This window comes from Brienomyrus brachyistius, chromosome 1, assembly GCF_023856365.1.
Source record: "Brienomyrus brachyistius isolate T26 chromosome 1, BBRACH_0.4, whole genome shotgun sequence".
Classification (NCBI taxonomy): Eukaryota; Metazoa; Chordata; class Actinopteri; order Osteoglossiformes; family Mormyridae; genus Brienomyrus; species Brienomyrus brachyistius.
Genome location: NC_064533.1, coordinates 46095796 through 46116925, shown reverse-complemented (window position 1 = coordinate 46116925; position 21130 = coordinate 46095796). Strand labels below are relative to the sequence as shown.

Genomic DNA, 21130 nt, shown 5'->3' with positions numbered 1-21130 from the left:
TTTCTTTAAGTGTGCGACGGCCTTTCGATTTCAGATAAAACAACTGAAATACTATTGCTTGGCAGCCAAAATGCCACGCTGTCCTGATTTCCAGCCCCATGGCATGCTGGGATAGCGCATATTCAGAGCCAGAGAGGAAGGAACAGCCCAGAAACAATAAAAAAAAAAACTCGGTGCTGCCCTTCAGTCTTTGGCACTACAATTGTTCCCACACTGAACACCCCCTGTTCTGCTGTGATCTTCTACTGCAAATGTGCAAAGGGTTGTTTTGATTCAGCCACCTTCCGGAACAAAAAGGTTATTCTGAGCCGTCAGAGGAAGCCTCTGACCTACCTCAAACGATTAGCCTCAGCGCTGCTGCACAAAGCAAGTGTTTACAGCCTGTCACAGAAACCACGGCCTCCTGACGTTTAAACACAGGGCCGAATTTATTACCCACCCTGAAGTTCAGACACTATTAAGTCCCTTCAGAGCAAATACAAGGTCTGTACTCATGTACACATCTGAGGCATAACCAATCCCGCAAGTCAAGCTTGAAATTTCACATTCATGTTCATGTTCATAAGTCAACAAGTATATTTAAGCCGTTTACATGATGTATGCAGAGGCCAAAGACAGACATATGACTGAAATTTCAGACTTGAAGAACATATTAAATGGATTTATAAAACTTATTTCGAATTGTGTAACATTGTGCTGAATCAGCAGCAGAAACGGTTATAATCTGCTTCTACAGTGAGATTGTGGAGGGTAAATGCTATGATAAAAATGAGCCAATTGCTGTAATTTGTCTCTGTCCACAAACGCTAATATGGGGATAAAACTACAACCAATCAGAAGCCCAGCAAAGCACAGGTGTTACAGAGCAAAGCGATTTAACAGCCCATCATCGGATTACAGCTTTGCTGTCCTACTAACCTATGACCCCATCACCATGTATTGGTGAAACTCTAGCATGGTTGGTTAAAATAGTTCATGAATAGGGCTGGAAGATTCAAATATTTTAAAATGGCATTTTGTTTCAATCAATATTGATAATTATCAGAATATTATTTCTTTATTTCAAGGCTTCATTTTGGTTTAAAAATCCCTTACGATTCCCTTGGAGCAAATTCATGAGAAATTGAATAATCTACATCTGAAAACTTAATTTTGAGAAATAAATCTTACAAAAATAGACATTTCTGCTTAAGAGTAGTGTACGGCTACAAAATGCCAACATGTCTCGTTTCAGGTGCGGTTTAACACTGTTGCCGTCTGTGACTGCAAGTTGCATTCTGTATGTTCTATCACTTATTGAAGTTTCTCATTTTCTTATAGCTTAAATTTTATATGATAAGCCAGTATATCGCTTGAAATATCTCCTAGTCCTACTTCAGGCCAATGCAATCACACATTGCACACAACGTGCCACTCAGATGCGTCTCAGAAACACCAGCAGAACTCCGCACTCATAAGTCTCCCCGGAGGGAACAGAGGCTATCAGCAAATCCTTAAACTAAACCTTAATGCAGGTCCTGGCCTGGTTTACTGCTTAGCCTTGCTAGATGAACGCAGGTCAGTGCATCATCACTACCCAGATCCAGGCTGCACAGTCCAGACAGATATAAATACTTAACCTACTCTCTCCGTACTCTAAGTGCATCCTTGTAAGGTTAAGATCTCAGCACAAATTTGCGTGCATCTGTGTCTTAATGCTAAAACTGAGCACAGGGGTCAAAGTGTAGATTAGAACAAGGGCACACGCGACCCAGGAGGGTATTACGCCGAGAACAGGCCAGAGGACGAACTGTGCCTGTTTGTTTTGTGCAGCTTTCCGGCAGAGTCCCGAGTACGTTGGGCGGCTTTTACAGTAATCCTCTACGGCCCCCTCTACTTTGGGCTTTACCGCACCACAATTACAGTCTCCTTGCTCAGCAGAACGTCCTCTCGGTTTACCATAGCAAAACGAACGCTAGCCATTCATTTTGCCCGCAAATGCCACTTCACAGCCGAATCCCTGCCGGTGCAATGCTTCGCCGAAGCTTAAATACCTTGATATGAAAACACCAGGCGTGTGATCTCACCTCGTTTACTGGCTCTGGGTTAACGCGGAGGTGTGAGACTGATCAGACTATGCATGTAATCGGTAGCGTCTGAAAGAATGCAAAAGGCTTGTTTTACATAATAAGGAAAAGGTCCCTTAAAACGCGCCGGGATCCGGCGAGGCGTCGAAATCGATTTCACAACAAACTGGATCAAGGGAAAAGGGAGTGGTGATACGCGGCAGGTGTTTGTGCAAAGCGCCGGAGTTTCTAGGTGTGTGTGGGGAGACGAGGCAGGCGTGTCAGGGAGGTATGGCGCAGGAGGGCAGAGACGTTTCCTGACGCAAGCGTGAGCTGACGGCACTGCGTACCTTGCTCCAGCCTATGACATAGGGAGCGTTTGGCAGCCTCCACCTCAGGTCCAGGGTCGTCCAAAACCTGCCGGCACCACCGGAACGGGCTGAGGGAACTCTCAGTCCAAAGCCGGGCCTTTGGAGGTACATAGAGCCTATAGGTTGCGGGGAAAACAGCAATGTCACAACCGGTCTCAGCAATACCTTTATCATTGTCTGTCCTGATGTCATTTCCTCCCCTGAAAGGAAATGATGTTCCTTCAGTTGTAGCAAAATTCCAGGGGGAACGAAATTTTGAACTTGACTGACTGTTCAGACCTTTAGCCATACCTGATGAAAATGAATACTGGCTCTAGGATCCACCCCCCCAAGATCAAAATGTCACACAGAGCTGAAATCAAGTCTATATAGCGACAAGACGACCAATGGTAGCTGGAGTATGGGTGTAACAACATTAAGACGAGTGATTTCAGAATTGTTGGCCAATTAGTCAACCAGACGGATAACCAGCTCAGCAAAAAAAATGTGAAAGCTGTGGAGCAAGTCAATCATACACCCTTCAAGCAAGATTCTCCTGCAACTGACTAACAATGCTATTACATTCCAGACAAATCTAATAATTTCTTTTTTTTATTTAGAAGAATCATTTACTCCAACACCCACGCTGAAGACAAACAACCTGAGGTATTTCCCCAGGCTTCCCGTATCACAGCCGCTAAGTTTCATCTCTTCAAAAAGCATTAATCCTGTTTTGATGCCATGGGACCCAGCAAAACACATCAGGCATGAGGAAACGATCGAGGAAGAGAAACCTTATACACCTACCAACAACAGCAAATAAATCTACATCATCCATCCCCATTCAATTACTACACGACACCCATCTGTCACAGTAAACGTACAGACAAGCACACACTAAGGGCAATTAAATAACCATCGAAACCCACAAATAAGTCTGCAAATCCATACTCAGAGTGGGAGGCAAATATGTCCCCACAATCCCGGACCCCCCTAAACAACATCAGCCTTTGAGCCATGAAGCCGTCAAACTGTCACCAACATTAGTTTTCTACAGGGTGGAAAGTTCAGGTCCAAAAAGTAGAAATACAGACCAAGGATTTGTTACTACCAACCAGTTGAGTATCGTGTGACTTTAATTGTTTATGCTCAACTGGTTGGTTGAAACAAAACCTTGGTCTGTATTTATACTTTCTGGACCTGAACTTTCCACTTCTGGTTTTCTATACAGTTCAAGAAAGTTGCAGTCAACAGTGTAACTGTACCCTTCCTATTACATTACATTGAGCCATATTCATTCCCAAAATCTGCAGATATAGATCCAGCACAATCAAAACTATACTTCCCTTTTCCCCTGAACCACAAACACTACTTAGCTGTGTACATATTCATCATTCAGCGCACAGCTGTGCAAGTGAATCACAAACAGTAGGGTCATAATATTCAAATATCTAGATCAACACGATTCATGGACACATTACATGTGATTATTCTACTGATTTATCTGAACCACTGAGCTTATCCATGTATATTCTTCTGAAGACCAGATGTCTTAAAAATAAGGACAGGGTTACACATGGCGTCTTTACCAAAACAGCAATATCCTAAGCCAGGTGGCCGTAAGGTCTGACCAATTTCGCTCCCAGCATCACAAATGGGACGGCTGTGTCAGCAACTAGGTCTGCAGCCTCGACGTTGACGCGATTTACGTATTCAATCCCAAACATTTTTCCTTTAACGTTTGTCCCGTTTCCCAACTATATAAAGCTGAACGCCGCTCTTCCAGGTGTTTTGCATCTAAAGGGTTGTAAATTTGAAAATGATTTGATGTTGCCCTTTATATATTTTTTGAAAATGTTTCAATTTTTGCTGTTCATGGTCTAAAATGGCCTCCAAGGTAATTTTAGAGTTGTCAAAATTAGAGACCGATGTTCATTTGCTTAAACTTGATGAAGTGGATTGATACACTACACAAATGAGAGTAAAACTTTCAATACCAAGAAGAACCATTAAGATGTTGTCCTATGTGAAGGAGCCCCAGGGGGGGTTGCAGATGTCAGGTGCTTTCTATAAAAAACCTTTTAATCATAGCCATGAATGAGTTAAATATCTCAGTCAAAGAAATGGGTTATTTTTTTCCCATCTAAAGAGGAATTTAAAGTGCATTATGGTCATTGCTACTTACACTGTAATGTCAGCCTATTGGCGACCTGGGGTTATTCCAAAAATAGCTGAGGCTAAAATAAATCAAGACAACTTTTCCTGAGAGGATTACGGGGTCAAATGATCGCAACACACAGACACACACACGCACGCACATATTACTGTACATTAAAACGCACGGTAATAGTCCATTTCCTATAATATCTAAACATCTGTTTGTTGTGTAAAGTGGCAGTTCATGTCACAAAATGAAAAAGCATGCACAATAATTCCCAATAACGTAGGATCCAACGACATCCCTAAGTATACCTAAAATACGAGAATATTTAAAAAATTTTCACTGCATTATAAACGATGCACAAATGGGTTCACCTGCTGCATTCTGCAAGTCAGTATTATATCGATCAGAAGATACCCCGCATCTCTATAGTAGTTTAAAGAATGAAAACACTGCATAGTGAAACGGGTATTTCAGATATAAATTACGTAATAAGCTTAGTAATTGTGTTACATTAACCATAAATACGAATTGTCAATCGTAATCTAAAAATACGAGTGACCGTAACAGGTATATTAGATTTATGGGGCTTTATATTTGAAATATAGCATTTTTAACATCACCATGTTCTCTCATCTCTAGAAATCCCAGTGTAATCCAATTATTCCTGAAACCACAATCTTTTTACCCGAGTACATAAGGCTTAATAATAGGCTGCAATATTAACCAATGAGGTTCATTAACAATTAAATTAACTAGGGCAGACTAAGCATGCCTTTTGTTTATAATACAGGCCAATTGTGTAGCATCCGCTGCCCTGTGAACAAAGTCTAGTAGTGTTAAGGTTTATTACAAATGCAACAGACTGATTACAGGCTTTTAAAAACGAATCACAGCCAATGGTTTAGAAAATGACATGCAATGAAATGCAATGTGTCCTATAAAATAGAAGGTCTACAGTACCATGTATCGTCAGAGTCCCCATCACAGGAGAATATAGATTGAAGGTCTAACAGATCGAGCTCATCCAGGAGCGAGAGTCCGCCGCAGACACCTTCATGGGCGGAGTGCGGCTGAAAACAGGCGTACGCCTCCTCCGGGGCGCGGAAAGGTGCCGGTGCTGCGGAGCGCAGGAGGCTCGATACCGGGCTTGGCATGCAGAAAGCGCCCGGTAAATCGGGGCTGCCGCTGCCGTGCAGACAGGAAGCTGTGGGCTGCAGGAGATGCGGGCTGCTCACGGCGCTCGCCCGAGTCCGCAGCTGCTCGTTTTGTCTCTCCAGCTTCCGCACCAGTTCCTGCAGCTTCTTCACTTCCAACTCAGCGCTTACGGCGTTATTGTTGCAATTCACGTCCGCCATAATTTGATGGTTCAATATGGCAGCTTCCATTGGGGAAAATACACATTTATACGTATGATAAAAAAATATTGACAGAAGCCGATGCTTGTCGCCGATGCTGCCCTCGTGTCGCTCCCGTTCCACCCTGTTTCCAGCATTACACTGAATTTAAAGCAAGCATTGAGATGCTGGTCGGGTCACGCCGTAAGTCTGGCTGTCTCCTCCCTCTGAGCGCAGCCGAAAGCCCGGCGCAGTGACAGCCAACCGGGCCGGAGTCTGCGGCGCCGCTTATTAGTGTCAGGTGAGACCAGAGGCTACAAAGGTACTAATTATGTAGAGCATAAAAACAAAAGGCTAATCACTCAATACAACCCCCCCCCCTAGAAATGCAAGCACGAAAACCACCTTAAATACAGAGACAACATATAATCTATCAAGTACTATTGGTGGAGTCAGTATTTAATTACAAGTGACACAAATACAAAATGTATGCCTCGCAGTTATCTACATTAACAAAATGTTCCATATGCATTAAATTCTACGATTTCAATTTATTGAATAATGTGCATTAAAGCTTAGTGTGTAAAACAACAGAAATAAGTAAAGCAAGTCTATACTGTATCTTTTTAATAATTATTATCAATCGTCAAACATCAATATAAATTTCATTTTTTTATTCTGAAGTCGCGTCCATTGTATTAGTAATATTTTCTATTTTCAGTGTAACGTAAGAAAGGAAATGACACAAACAAAACTGTATGTAGAACTTAATTTTATTTTTTTGATTGCTTGTTCCAGTAAGTACATCAAACCAAATGCATTTAACTTTTGCAATAAGAATGCCATAAGCAGCTTAAAGATTTAAGGAAAGAAATGTTGTACTATTCAGTTTGCAATAAAGATTTGAAAGTTTTGGATAGGGATCCCTGTTTTACTGTAAGGTTACTTTCTTAGCCCCATGAAAATGCATAAATGAAAGTAGGAAGAGCAATAATCTATAGATACAGTATAGTTCAATACACAATTCTCTTATCATGAATATAGAGTATACTGGCTAATGTTTTGCTAGTTTATATGCAGACTTCATCATTGCATCTTCACTCCCATGCAGCGATCGTCAAACTCAGCGCTGCCACTGTTCTGTAAAACAAACAATGGGGCAGTTTGAACAACTTCACCTTCTTCTGATGGGACTCCGATCCAATCATACACCTTCCCGCCTGCACTCAGGACACAATCTGTGCTGTGACTGGTAACTGATCAACCACCAGCACTGTCACTGTGCATCAATTGCACATATTAATGAAAGAACTGCCTGTGTACTTTATATACCCCCTATTCTTTAATTCTAAGCTGTTTACCTCAGTTTAGAATTGGCACGTGATGTACAGTCATTGCACAGTACTAGTCAAAGCTGATCTGGTTACATGTACGTTTAGCATATTTAGCCAACCTTTTTGTCCAAAGTGTCATACAAGTGAGGGAAATTGCACATTCCAAATGGACATGCTGTAACTGAGTTGACTAGGCATAAATGCAGTGAGGCTGAGCTTCCAGTGAATGCCCAGGTAGAACTGTAAGCAGTATTGGAGCAGAAGCTGCACAACTAATTCTAACTAAGCAACAACCTAATAAGACTATTCAATGACCTCATTTGCAAGTAGAAGATTCAGGAAATGCAAAGAGGCATCGGCTTTCAAGCTGGTTACCTTGCTAACCACTCACTGCCCTATGTACAGCATATTTATTCATGATGTTCCTTGTCTTTAAGGCCTTCACTGTGTGCCAGTGTAGTTTGAAAGGAGGACAAAGCCTGATTCAGGGGCTCCTACCTCTGGCCCTGCTGAAGCAGGACTCGCAGTGGACGGCACGTCGGTAAACCCACATGGTGTCCCCAGCCTTCAGGTGCCCCAGCGGGCCATTGCACACCTCACACTGGTTAGGAGAAAGAGGGCAAATTCACTTTTCGCTCTTCGCGTGCTTTCAGAGGTGTCACAGGAGGAATGGATACCCTGGCAGATTCAGGGGGGGGGAGCATTACTTGACAGGGGCCCATGAATATATACAATTATATAACATAAGGAAGGAGGGGAGGGGCAAGGTGATATTGTGATGGAGGACCCAGAATGTCTAGGTACACCCATGCATGCATTTCACATACATATCTTCTGTTGGAACCTTACAAGACCAGGAGAAGATAAAGATGATGCCACTTCATATTCCTATGCAAACATTTTACATTATTGCATCCCATCCACCCATCTATTTTGTATACCAACTTTTCCTATGCAGGTCATGGGGGTCTGGAGCCTCTCTCAGAAGCTACAGGCACAAGGCTGGTAAGTAACCAAGGATGGGCTGCCAACCAATTACTGCATCCTTACTCATGTTTTTAGTTGAATATTGGAAATATATTTATGCTTATGTCTGATCTGCACATTTCGAGGCAGAGGTTCTTGAAGTCTATATATTATTTTTCCAGATGAGTGTAAGGACCTTGAAGCAGGCTGCATGACAGTTTATCTGTATGTCGTTCAGGATCATCTTGGGCTCAGTGTTCATGGGTTTACGGCAGGAAGAGCAGATGTCCTTCTCAAGTACAGACCTGTAAGGAACACATGCAATCTTCACCTTGACACATATTTGCTAAAACCACTTATTACCATCTAAACAGAAATCCTTAATGTAAAATATATATTTACATTACATGAGCTTCTTTATCACTACAAATGGTCTAACCTCTCACTCCTTGTATACAGAGATTTAGATGTTGAGATTACATCATCCACAGGAAAATTCATTGTCCTGTCAAAGGCAAGGAAAGAGATGATGCCAACGTGACTGAGCTGGACTTTGTTATGTGAAAATAACCATCCACTCATGTATCTTGCCGTCTGATCACGCAAAACTGAACAAGAAGATGGTTTTTAACGACAGTGATACTCACCTGTTTGATGTATATGATGGTGAAGTAAAGACACTGGAACTTATGCTACGATCATAACTAGAATGTATAAAAGTACAATCAGTGAACATGATGGCCATAAAGTGACATGATATAACAAACGATGGCAAACTGTTTAATGATGCTCTCCTAAGATCTAATTACAAGGACTTTTAGTAATAATGCTTAATGCATCAAATTCTCTGCTCCCCTTATCAAAGTTCTCCAATAATTAGGGGGTATATAATAATTATTTCTCCCTCCAGAATTTTCTTAAGGATAAGGTAAAGAATATGAACTAACTCTCTCTCTCGCTCTCTCACACACACACACACACACACACATTTGTAATTACACCTTTGTGGGGACTCTCCATTCATTTCTATAGGAAAACTTTAACCCCAACATGACGACCTTAACACCTACCCAGCCCTAACCTTAACCATAGGTAACCAAACAAAATAAGAGACTTTCAGCATTTTTTGTTTTTAGATTGCCTTCCAAGTTTTTTTTTTTGCAGGTTTTTATCATATTGTACGAGACATTTGGTCCCCACAACGTAATATAAACATAACACACACATACGCGTTTGTATAAGTATATAAGCAGCTGTTCTCTGTATGCAACATGAAACTCCACATTGTAATATATGCAAACGCACTGTAGGTAATTCCAGATTCCTGCAAATAAAGATGATTTTACAGACACAGAAGCCTAATCATGCAGAGATCTCTATCAGAATAATAATATCATGGCAACTCAGACACATGTACAATGTATCAATGAATCAATGTAATCATGGGAGAACTGAGGTTTGCCCATGAAGGGTGTCGTAACCATGCAATGTCAATCACTGTCTGATTACGTCTAATGGGAACAAAGAGCCAATGGGGAGTGATTTAAGGTAATCAGTGATTGATAATGCACGGTAGATTTACTCAGCATTGGTTCTGAATGCTTGTCTGTCCAATAATTGATCTGAGCTATAATTATGAATTTGTGCCCAAGAACTTTGTCTATACCGGCTGAGATACAAGTAAATCATTCATATCAGTTTGCAGACCTACCTGGAGTCAAGGTAGGTGTTGTCAAATGTGGTTGTTGTCACCCTTGTTGACGGTGAATAGTCACTGCTGCTGTAGGTTGTGAAGCTGGTCCTGATTTCAAGAGACACATCCTTCTTGTTTAATTTTTTTCCCCCCCATGTATAATGTCTCATCATTTTTGGAAAACAAAAATAGGTTTGCAAAACGTGTTTACCTGCTTGTGGGTGAGGTCACCTTTTCCAGAGTATTGATGTATGATCTAAGCATAATTAAAGCATGTTGTGAGAGACAAGCATTTAAAGTTTATTGAAAGAGTATAACTTCTATTCTCAGAAGGTTACAAATATATCTTGTAGTTTTTTTTTTTAAATGAAGAAGAATAGAATCCTTGGACAGACGAAGTTATAAAAGATGTTTCCATTAACATACAAATCCTCCACTTAACCTGTGCTTTCGGTTTTCTCTCCAGTCAATAAGTTTTAGGTAAAAGCAAAAGCTATACTTCAACAGATGAACACCGAGGTTCATGTGTTGGTTACAGCTGCAATTTATTTTTGTATAAAATTAATTGCTCTATTCCTATACTAGCTATCTAATTATATATGACACTCTACATAATAATGTCAGGGAATATTATTTGTATTATGTTTGTAGCATCGATAGAAGTAACTACATGTAAAAATAGGTCACCATTTAAGGAATCAATATAGTGCATCTTAATCTTAAGGAATGAATGGTGCAAAAATAAATAATGCATTCACAATGGTGAGTAGCATTCCAGAGTTATCAATCGACAAATACCTAAACTAATAAGAAATGACTGAAATCTGTCTGTGACTCCAGCACACAATAATCCCACAACTCTGGGTTTCAAACCTAATTTTTTGCATCATGAACATTTATAACAAACACTGTTAAGGCTGAAGAGTTAGGTTTTTTTTTCTGGAGATTAGGGAATGACAAGCACTTCTGACACACTATTCAGATGTACTGACCGGCACTTGGATATTGATTAATTAAGTATGGTCTAAAAGAGCAGCAACGAACTCACCTCTCAGTGCTCTGCTTAGTCGATGTGACCGGACCCAGTTCATTCAGGATTGTTTTAGTGGTGGTCACAATTACAGAACTAAAAAAAAATACATGAATCATTTTACATGTTGGATTAACTTTGTGCAGTAAAATCACTGGTTTATGAGCTTTACGCCAGGGCGATATGCAGTGCCTTTTCTATCACGACAGTGGTGCTTGACACCAAACGAGTGAATTAATCCAATTACAGCAGTAATACGTGGAAAACACAAGTCAGCTTGGCTTTTACTCCCATCTATACTTCCCAACTCACCTGTCAGAGCTCTCCTTTGGGATTACTGGTTTTACGACTTCAGTGCTGGTTCTGTTCACGACAGTGGTTCTTAAAAAAAATATTTATAGCTTAGATGTGATGCAGCATGTCACATTGTGCCAATCTACAGTGAATTACTTACGCTACGTAAGAAACACTTCAGAAATGTATATAAATCTACTCATGGTTGATTTTTATAGTCAGTTCAAGCCCAGTATCGTAGCCGGCTAACCTTGCTGCAGTGTCCTTAGGTTTCACTGGGTCCACTTCAGTTTTGATTGTTTCAATGATGGACACACTTTAAAACAGCAAAATAAGAACTTTTAAAAATAAATGCATATAGGAGTATTACTCTGAAGGTTCCTCCGTGCCTTTGACCTCTGACCTCATGGCCCATTAAACTCACCTCTCCGTGTTCTTCTTTGGGGCGATGACTGGGGGCGCCTCGCTTCTTGTTTTAGTACTGAATACAGTTGTTATTCTTTAAAAAAATATAGATATTAAAAGAGAATACCATATAAAATATGTAGTATTGCGGACATATGAGAAGCACTGAAACCAGTAATTAAAATTGTAAGACACTTTTATTTGATTCATCAGTCATTTTACAATAACATTATTCTGAGCCCTGATTCCGGTCAAACTCACTTTTCGGTGCTTTCTTTGGGGGGGGTGACTGGGGCACCTTCATTGCTTTTTGTGCTGGATATGAATGTCATTCTTCAGCAAAAAAAAAACAAACCCATTAAGGTCATTTAGATCTTAAGGCAAGTAATATACGGTACTAGTACTGTGCAAAAATCTTACAGAGTCAAAGAAAATGTTTAAAGCTATATATCTACACAGCGAGTGTATATTTGCTCAGAAAAGAATGTAATTTACGTTTATATTATATGCAAATGAACAATAACACTTAAAGAAAAAACGATTTTCTTGTATTCTCGAAAAGCTACTGATATCTTGTTGGATGGCTAGATGAACATCACTGCAGTCCCTAAACCTCTCCTCAGGGGCACTTCGGCCTTTACGTGTATTTGTTTAATTAATTGAGCTGGTGGTGCAGTTTATTTGTTAAAAAATTTGAGGTTTTGATTAGGCCAACAACACATGCTAGTGGTTGGATCAACAAATATGGGCTATTATAATGGGCTACTACAGATATTGGGGGGACTTTAGATGTTGTTTTGAAATGGCTAAGCTGATACCCTTCGACAGCCATAAAAATCATAGTTTCACACTGAAATAGTCATCGTTTCCTTTGGCTGTCTACGAGTTTTGCAAAGTACTGTATGTACTTCATTTTACATATTTATTAGGCAGCCAGGCATTTTCACTGTGGTGGCTGATTCTGAGATCAGAGGACACCGACAATTCGATTTTCTCTTTAAGCTGCAATCATTGTAATGCCCTTTTGATGACAAACAATTAACCCAGGTCAGTTCTCATTGTTCTGCACATAAACACACGGTACCGTAAATTAGGTAGCATGTCACCCGTGTAAATACACCTAGTGTTAGAACCTTGTTTCAATGAGTAAATCAGGGCACCGTTTCATCACTCACTTCTCAGTGCTGTCCTTTGTGGGTGTCATTGGGGTCACTTCCGTTCTGATCGTTTTGGTACTGGTCACCTTTGAAGTTCTTAATATCGGGGAAAAGGTTATTAGGGAATTTCAGTGGTGCACGCGAACATTTTAAATACCACAAACGTTTTTCATACACGTGTATAATAAAAATGGAATTTCTTGAAGATGAACAACTCTTCACTGTGCAGATCAGAGCAGGAGACAGAGATTCATATCGGTTATAATACTGGATGGTGAGCGGTGCACTGTCAGTTGAAAAGATATCAACACAATCAGCCCTGTGTCTTAAGCATTTCCATTATCAGCAAGCCACTTAATATTCCAGTAATAACGTCTGCTTTTGCGTAAGAAGCATTTTCTGGAACTTTCTGTAACGACAACTTTCATCTTCATTGATATTCATTAGCTGCCTAGAATTTAGTACATGGTTCCTCATTCACTAATGACAATCTTTCCTGCATGATAATATGTCTTCAGTGCCATAACCAGACCCCAAATTTTTACAGTGATTGTCATACAGTCTTGCAATCACATGAAAATACTTATGAGGAACACAAAGGTAAATATACAGAGGGAGTGGATCGGTAGTGACACGAAGGAAATATGTTGCCTGGTATGACAGGGTGTGGTTTAGTAATGCGTCAGCTCGTCTGACAGCTAAGCTTTGAGGGAAGAGGCATGAAATGCATTACAGAAAAATGTCTGAGAGTGTCCGACCGGCCTTGCAGTCTGTCTCACTCTTTACACCCTGCCATTTAAAACCAGGAGTACCCTCTGACATATTTATACTTAAAGGTCAAAGATTTCTCCCGTGAACATTTCTCAGCACATTCTATTGGGAGGGCTCTGAAACTTTGAACAATAAAAGGATTATTAAGTAGTAGTTTTGCAATGTGCATTATTTTTCACTTACACATTTGATGACCAGTCTTTCTCAACCTCTGTCTTCAGAGGGCTTTTCAGACCTGATGACCTACAAAGAGTTAAACATGAAAGCCATTTATTATAAATATGAATCCAACTTTTTTTTTTATTCTTCATAATAATGTTTAAAGACATTATTATTATTATTGAACAGTCAGCTTAGCAGTTCTTCAATGTGCCTTATTCACTTACACATTTGATGACCAGTCCTTCTCAACTGTTGTCTTCAGAGGGCTTTTCAGACCTGATGACCTATAAAGAGTTAAACATGAAAGCCATTTATTATAAATATGAATCCAATTTTGAATATTTTTCATACTATTGTTATATACTAATGATAATACATGCATCCATTTTCCAAACCGCTTATCCTACTGGGTCGCGGGCTAACGATAATACATATGTTATAAATATATTATAATTATTTTTGTTGTACATAACAGTCAGCTTAGCAGTTCTTCAATGTGCCTTATTATTCACTTACACATTTGATGACCAGTCCTTCTCAACTGCTGTCTTCAGAGGGCTTTTCAGACCTGATGACCTATAAAGAGTTTAACATGAAAGCCATTTATTATACATAGGAATCCACTTTTTAATATTCTTCAAAATAATGTTTAATAATACATTATTATTATTATTATTATTATTATTATTATTATTATTATTATTGAACAGTCAGCTCAGCAGATTTTCACTTACACATTTGGTGACAGGTCTTTCTCTACCTCTGTCTTCAGAGAGCTTTTCAGACCTGATGATCTATAATGAGTCAAAACATGAAAGAGATTTATTATACGTATAAATGCACCTTTACATTTTCTTCATACTAATGTTTATTAATACATCATCATCATCATCATCATTATCATCAGGTGTTGCTCGTCATCCTTTCTTCCTCCCCCTCGCTCACCCTTCAGCCCCTGTGTGCTTTCCCTCCCCCCCGGACCACCGCATACCTCAGCAGGCTGAGATGTAGAGAACCTGCTAGTTGTGGGTTTGAGGCTGGCAGATCCCACCCTCACCTGTTGTGGGGTTTTGTTCAACTTTTGTTGTCCTCAGAGTTTGTAGTTTTGGTTTCCTTAGTGTTTATTTTCTGTTGCATTTCTCCCATCCGTGGTCCACTCTCCTTTTGTTAGGTTATGTGTTTTTTTTTGTACCTTTTGAATTCTATAATTAGCCTTGTATTCCTAGTGTTAGATTAGTGTATTCTAGCTTGCTAGAAGTTCCGTGATTATCCCTGTTCATTTGTTGCACATGTTGCTTGTACTTTGTGTTTAGTTTGATTGGTTGTCTGGTTAATGCTTCTCTCCTGCATCCTCGTTAGTTCAGTTGCTGCCTTAATTATTTTCCCCAATTGGTCACTGAATGTGGTTGTGCTGTGTTGGTCTATATTTGGCTCAGTTTATGTAACTTACAAATACTTCCTATCTGACTTGTTCACTGAATCACACCTATTCGCCAGTTTCCTAATCTAAAGCACTCGACGTGGGGCGTCAGGGCTTGGTACCTGGTGGTGGTGATGGTCGTGACTGTAGTATCACCGGATTCACCATCATTTGTGCTGAAGCTGCAATAGTGGCACACGGTAAATGCATGTATAACCACCACAGGATAAAAGAAACAATAAGCATGAGATAACATTAACTGACAATGTGAAAAACATTGTAATCAGGTGATCAGGTGCATTATGCGCACAAAAATAGAAAGTCTATGGAGTCGTTTGTATGTCTGGAAATATATGAAGTTATTCATGCCAAACAAAATTTGCCTGTTTTGTTATTAGGTTGAAAACAAGTGTTTTTCAGCATTGTCACTTCGCCGTCGTGTTTGACGTTTGGACGCGTACCTTTTGGTGGTCGTGCTCGTGGTGGTCCTCAGCTTAGAGCCAGAGGAAGGGAGAGTACTAATAACACAACAGGAAACAACGTGTCCTCATGGTCACTCGTTATGCATAAGGTCTCCTATCGGTGCATAAATGGTCAAAGGAACAATGACGCCTAACTGAACATAATGGTAAGAAGGGGAATACTGACCTGCTCTTGGCCAGTTCATCCTGGCTTGCACTGAACCTAAAAAAGCGGGAAAGATGTTGTCCTTGTTCTCCTTGTAATGTGTTTTAGCATTCTACTCTCTAAGTCTATAATAAAGCATTCATTTATTAATTTGTCATTTTTTTCACTGACAGTGTAATTTAAATTTCTTAAAATGAACATCCTTTTTCCCTATATATTAAAGGTAGGATGCACAGATATAGGAGTAATTTTTTTCTAGGTACTGAGAAAACTCCACTTATTTAGACTGCTTACCTCTTGCTGAGGGCCAGCACAGATGAACTTTGGCTCACGGTGTCTGGTTTTTTTGGGTCCGATGGCCTGTATCAGCAGAATACCTTCATGTTATTATGAAGTGTATGCAATCCACTATCACGGTAAATCCCTTGAAGAGCAATTTATAAGTGAAGGACATACTGGACATATTTACCTGTTAAGAGTCTCCTGGGACTTAAATCGACCTAGTACAGCCCTCCCAAAATTTGTATCTTTGGGTCTGTAAGAGAAGAATAGGGCATTTTCCTCAAAGTGGGCAAATGCGATGGTTTGATAAGCAGATAATGCAGCTAGGAGATCTTTTTTTAACTTGCTTGCTTACTTACTTACTTGCTTATTTGTTTATTTATTTGCAACATAATACAATGGTCTGGTGAATCGTTTCTGAAATTGCTCCATTTCATAACACATGGTTCTCTATTTAAATGGATATACAGTATAATTCTGTAACATCAGTTGCTTAACAATAAGGTGCTATTTTTTATTTGCTTTCCATCGATCCATCTTCCGTAATTGCTTATCTAGTGCCGGATCCATATACTTTATAATTCTAACAGTCTGATGACTATTTTGAGAGTGTCACAGAATGTATTACATAATATGATAATCCCCCAAGTCTGTTTATGTCTAGCTGTGAAAATGAACCATCCTTCTGCAGAACTGACTAGCAACAGTGGAGGATATGTACTGTGGTTTTTTGCATTTTAATAATCTCGTATGACTAATGTATGGATGCAACTCGAAAAAGCTTAATCAGAACACAAAAATTATAGATGGCAGAGAAAACATGAAAGGGGGTCAAAGGAAACCCATTTTATCTGCAGATGGTCAGTTCTGCCCCAGTGTCAGTATATGGTACAGAATGACTCACTCGGAAGGTTCATCTTCAACCGATGCCTTTCTAATCCAGCTGTTGTCCTTGAGAAGTGAGGCCTTCTTCTTACTGTCCTCAATAGCCTGACTGGGACTGACGGTCTTTGACTCTGGATGGACACCAAACATCAGCAGTTTGCGTTAGGAAATGCTCAAAAGCCTCAAAAGTCGCTCCAGATCCTCTCTGGAAATTCAGAACTGATTTTTTTTTTCATTCAGTTATATATAAATGATGTATCATTTCAGGCGACTGTTTTGGTGATTTCAGGAAAGTGTGACTTACTGGGGTAAGCATACGACATTTTTCTATCACAGGTTTTCACAGTCTGCCAAAAAAGAACAGAAAATACACAGAATTAATTCACGCGATTCAATCCATTCACTCCCCTGTGATAAAGACATACAATGAGCAAGTGAATATCACTCTTTATCCATTGGGTAGTGCGGTAAGTGACTCCAATTCCAGTTGCTGTTTGGACTGAGGCAAGTTCAGGAAGAAAACCCACAAGGAAGAGCAGAGATCGTTTCTGCCATGAAATAAAGGCTGGTTCACTTGCGGATCCAGCCCCGAATCCTTCGGTGACCCAGAAGGAAGAAGTTTGAGGAATATTCCCACATATGATATAAAGCAAGCAAAACAATGAGGCAGCTCAATCACATATTATTTATAAATTACAGCAGATAAGATAAGAATTGACATACTTCACTGATCCCAGTGGAAAATTCTACGCTTTGAAATGTGAATACCTGCTGTGCAGAATGTTCAGTGTAAAGCCTTTAACTTACTGATTGTGTGGTAATATGTTACCAGTCCTGATTTCCTTGGTGACACGCATGTCCCAGTTAAATGCAGCAAGCCGAGCGCATTCCACACCCTGTTCCCAGCTAGCATTCTTCTGCCTGATGTCCCTGCTTCTAGTTACGCGGCCAAATCTGCCCCCACCCTCTCACACGCATCACACGAACCCTGCAGAGCAACTTTTGCTCTGGTTTGAGAAAAAGCTACACAATACCTTGGGCAACGTTAAAATAACACTGCAAAATAATCACCTCCGCAGCTACCAAGAAATGCATAGTGGAAGAACATTGCAGGGTTTATCAAGTGACAACATGGGTGATACTGATTACTGGGGTGTGTATTAATTACATAATCATAAGCACATATCATTATCTTACATAATATAATCAGTTAATCTGATAATTTGGTTGAATTTACATGTATAAATCAGCTTTAAATTACAATACAGTTAAGAAATAATGATGCAAATCCAAACAAGTATCCTTATTATTATTATTATTATTATTATTACTATTAATAATAATAATAATAATAATAATCATCATCATCATCAAGATCGTCAGTAGACATGTATGAAAGGGGGCGTGATTTTAATGAAAATAAATGAGAGCACACCATTTAAACTAATTTTTGTACAGTTATTGGGGGGGCAAACAACATTTTAGACGAGGTAAAGCCCCCTCCCAAATAATAATTATAATCTCAATTATAAAAACATAACAATTCTCTATATAATTGTTACATGACAGCGTATGACAGCAGGTAATGGGATCAACGTCGTGTTCATTGTTCCCAATAAAACTTACTAACTGTAATCATTCTTGCTGCTCCTGTTAGATAAAATGTAGGCAGTGATTTCGGGAATCAAATATTAGCTGACGAAGACAAAAAGGTAGATTTAGTACTTACCTTTGTTTTAATGGCGATGTGTTTGATCGGTCACCGCGCTTTAATTACAGTGCTGATGATCGTACATTTAATCTCTTTGGAGTGTGAGTTTAAATTCAACAAATAGTAGGAAAATATAGTATTCCATTATTTATTTAAGTGGATTTTACGATCTTATTTAACCATAAACATATGCTCAGATACAATTAAGGGTCACAGTATCATCAAGTTCGGTGTAAGAAAGACAATCAAAGTAAAGTAATAATGTCAATTTTAGTGGTTTATTTAGTTAATTTAAGACAAAAATGCAACAAATGGTCGAGAAACGGTTGTCGCCACTTTTCTTATTTTAAAACACCCGAAATTGATTACGGGAAGAGACGTCGCTCTCTTACCGTGAAAGTGCTACAAAGTCCGCGTGCGATGTTGCGCCACGAACTGGGGGTTTGCACAATGCGCGAGCTTTTACAGCAGCACCTTTATGTGAGCTGGGAGCAGAGCTGGAATCACACCCAGGGTGTGGCATGAAATAAAACACCGGCAAACAGCTGAAACCAGAAAAGTAAGTTTCCTAACCACCGGGAAACAAAACGTAGACCTATAACAGAAAGATAAATAGATACGCAAATAATATGAGACAATTCAGGGAAAATAATAAAGTTTTTTTTTTTTACTGTCCTTATCACCTAATACCATGAAATCTAACACAGAGAAGCAGTTTGTATCTCCGAGGTACATCCCCAAGGTACGAACAACATTAATGTAGCCCCAATGTTACAGAAATGGTCCTCAGAGTCCATTTATGTACCTTTGAAGGTATAATTACCAACAGCTGTAAGGTACAATTGACAGACCCTTGAGGGATCCGCCCCAGTGACAAGCAAAGGTGCGAAATGGTGCTCATTTGTTCTGACACTGCGCAGACAAACAGTAGTGAAGAGTTATGAATGAAAAAATATTGATTGTTACATTATTTCATGGGGAGAAATGTGGTGGCAGTTTATTGAAAACTGACTATCAATTAAAAAAATTTAATCTTTGTACTGCACTGTTAGAAGAAACAGTACCAATTTATACCTTTGAGGGTACAATTACTTGTCACCAGGGCAGTATCATCAAGGGCTTGCCAACTGTACCACAGCTATAGGTAAATGTACCTTCTAAAGTACAGAAATGGACTCTGGGGAGCTTTTTTTACCATTTGGAAGGAGAGGGGCATTGATGTTAATTGTACCTTGGGGTATAGAACTGCATCAGTGCTGTACCATTTCTTCCTGACTGTGTGTGTAATAGCCAATTATCAAAGGGAAAAAGAATAGTAGAGTAAGAGTTAGGATTTGTGCTTATCCAGTCCTGACAAGATGCCTGAAATGCAGCTAAATTATGGTTCTGATCTAGACAGTACAGTTTTTGTAACAATTAATTGTGTCAAAAATGTATTGGCTTCTTATTAACTAATATGGATTTTTAACTGGTGAAGACTGTGTGATATGTTCGTATGAAACTCTTATTAAAAATAACCCACAGCATTTTCGTATTATATGTGCTTATAAGCTAATAGCTGAAGATATAAAATATTAGTAGTTGATAAATCAGGCTTTTGCATTGGTACTTGGCCAGAAGCAGTGGTCTACACTATGGTGAATTATGATATTTTTTTATTATTAAAACATTTTCTCATGGACACGGATGGGTCTTGCCACAGGATGACGATCCCTGGTCAGCAGGAAAGGGCCTAGTAATTGGCTAGCAAGTTATGGTACTCTGGTTACTAGGTGTTGTAATGAGGAGTGACTTCATAAATCATGAAAGGATATCTAGTGGCATAGTATTGTAGGGTGTGGCGTTGAAGGGGGTTATTGTTTGTCTAACAAAGTTCTTAGATATTATATAAAATTCAGATGTTACATGTGAAATGAGGTTGACAACCGGAAGACCAAACACAGAACCGGAAAACGGAATAACTTAGTGAGCCAGTTCAGGACAGAACTTTTGGGTCTCTTCACATCGATCCCTGGTTGGAAAATATTCATAGAAAATATGTCAGGAGCGTCAAATGAAAAACTACAGTGCATAGTACTGGGAGGTGTGGTGGAGTAGTTAGTGTCTACCCATTATGAGAATTATGCTAAAGGAATGCATGTTGCCAAACAAAGGGACAAGGGTCATATTGAAGTAAGAGGAATTCCAAGGTTTTACTTTTTAGCAAGTTTAGTAATATATTACTTAAAATGACACATAAAGTTATCTATACATATGTCTACAGCATATAAATTTATTTCAGCAACCCATTTATAAGCATCTAATTAGTCATTTATAATTATAAATATATTTGCATGATATCTTCTGTAATTGCTTGTGAATTTATAAAGACCGCTCTTTGATGATGAATATGAAAATACGTATTGTCACCAGCTACTTGTGTGATGTTTTCCTCATCTTTTCTGGGTTTTGCCTGTCACTCCAGATTCCTCCTGTAAGCAAAAGATGTGCAGTTGTGTGA

General features: G+C 39.4%; 2 protein-coding genes across 5 annotated transcripts; both read right to left on the bottom strand.

Moving 5' to 3' along the window:
- Positions 1–66: 66 nt before the first annotated feature.
- Positions 67–6451, bottom strand: LOC125739204 (SLAIN motif-containing protein 1-like). Its single transcript, XM_049009087.1, has 2 exons — positions 5520–6451; positions 67–2532 (listed from the first exon to the last, which is right to left on the bottom strand). The coding sequence occupies exons 1-2, from the start codon at positions 5942–5944 to the stop codon at positions 2295–2297; spliced, it is 663 nt and encodes a 220-aa protein (XP_048865044.1). The 5' UTR covers positions 5945–6451; the 3' UTR covers positions 67–2294.
- Positions 6452–6650: 199 nt separating this feature from the next.
- On the bottom strand, positions 6651–19138 carry scel (sciellin). 4 transcript variants are annotated; one of them, XM_049009025.1, is made up of 25 exons: positions 19023–19138; positions 17224–17266; positions 16939–17050; positions 16222–16287; positions 16047–16112; positions 15774–15809; positions 15587–15643; positions 15248–15307; positions 14440–14499; positions 14222–14281; positions 13930–13989; positions 13727–13786; positions 12791–12868; positions 11877–11948; positions 11635–11709; positions 11461–11526; positions 11229–11297; positions 10935–11012; positions 10098–10142; positions 9905–9994; positions 8841–8897; positions 8633–8698; positions 8390–8498; positions 7726–7828; positions 6651–7033 (listed from the first exon to the last, which is right to left on the bottom strand). In XM_049009025.1, the coding sequence occupies exons 2-25, from the start codon at positions 17240–17242 to the stop codon at positions 7017–7019; spliced, it is 1581 nt and encodes a 526-aa protein (XP_048864982.1). In that variant the 5' UTR covers positions 17243–17266; positions 19023–19138; the 3' UTR covers positions 6651–7016. The 4 variants fall into 4 exon arrangements, with proteins under 4 accessions (XP_048864982.1, XP_048864991.1, XP_048864999.1 ...); XM_049009034.1 differs by lacking the exon at positions 13930–13989; XM_049009042.1 differs by lacking the exon at positions 14222–14281.
- Positions 19139–21130: the final 1992 nt, after the last annotated feature.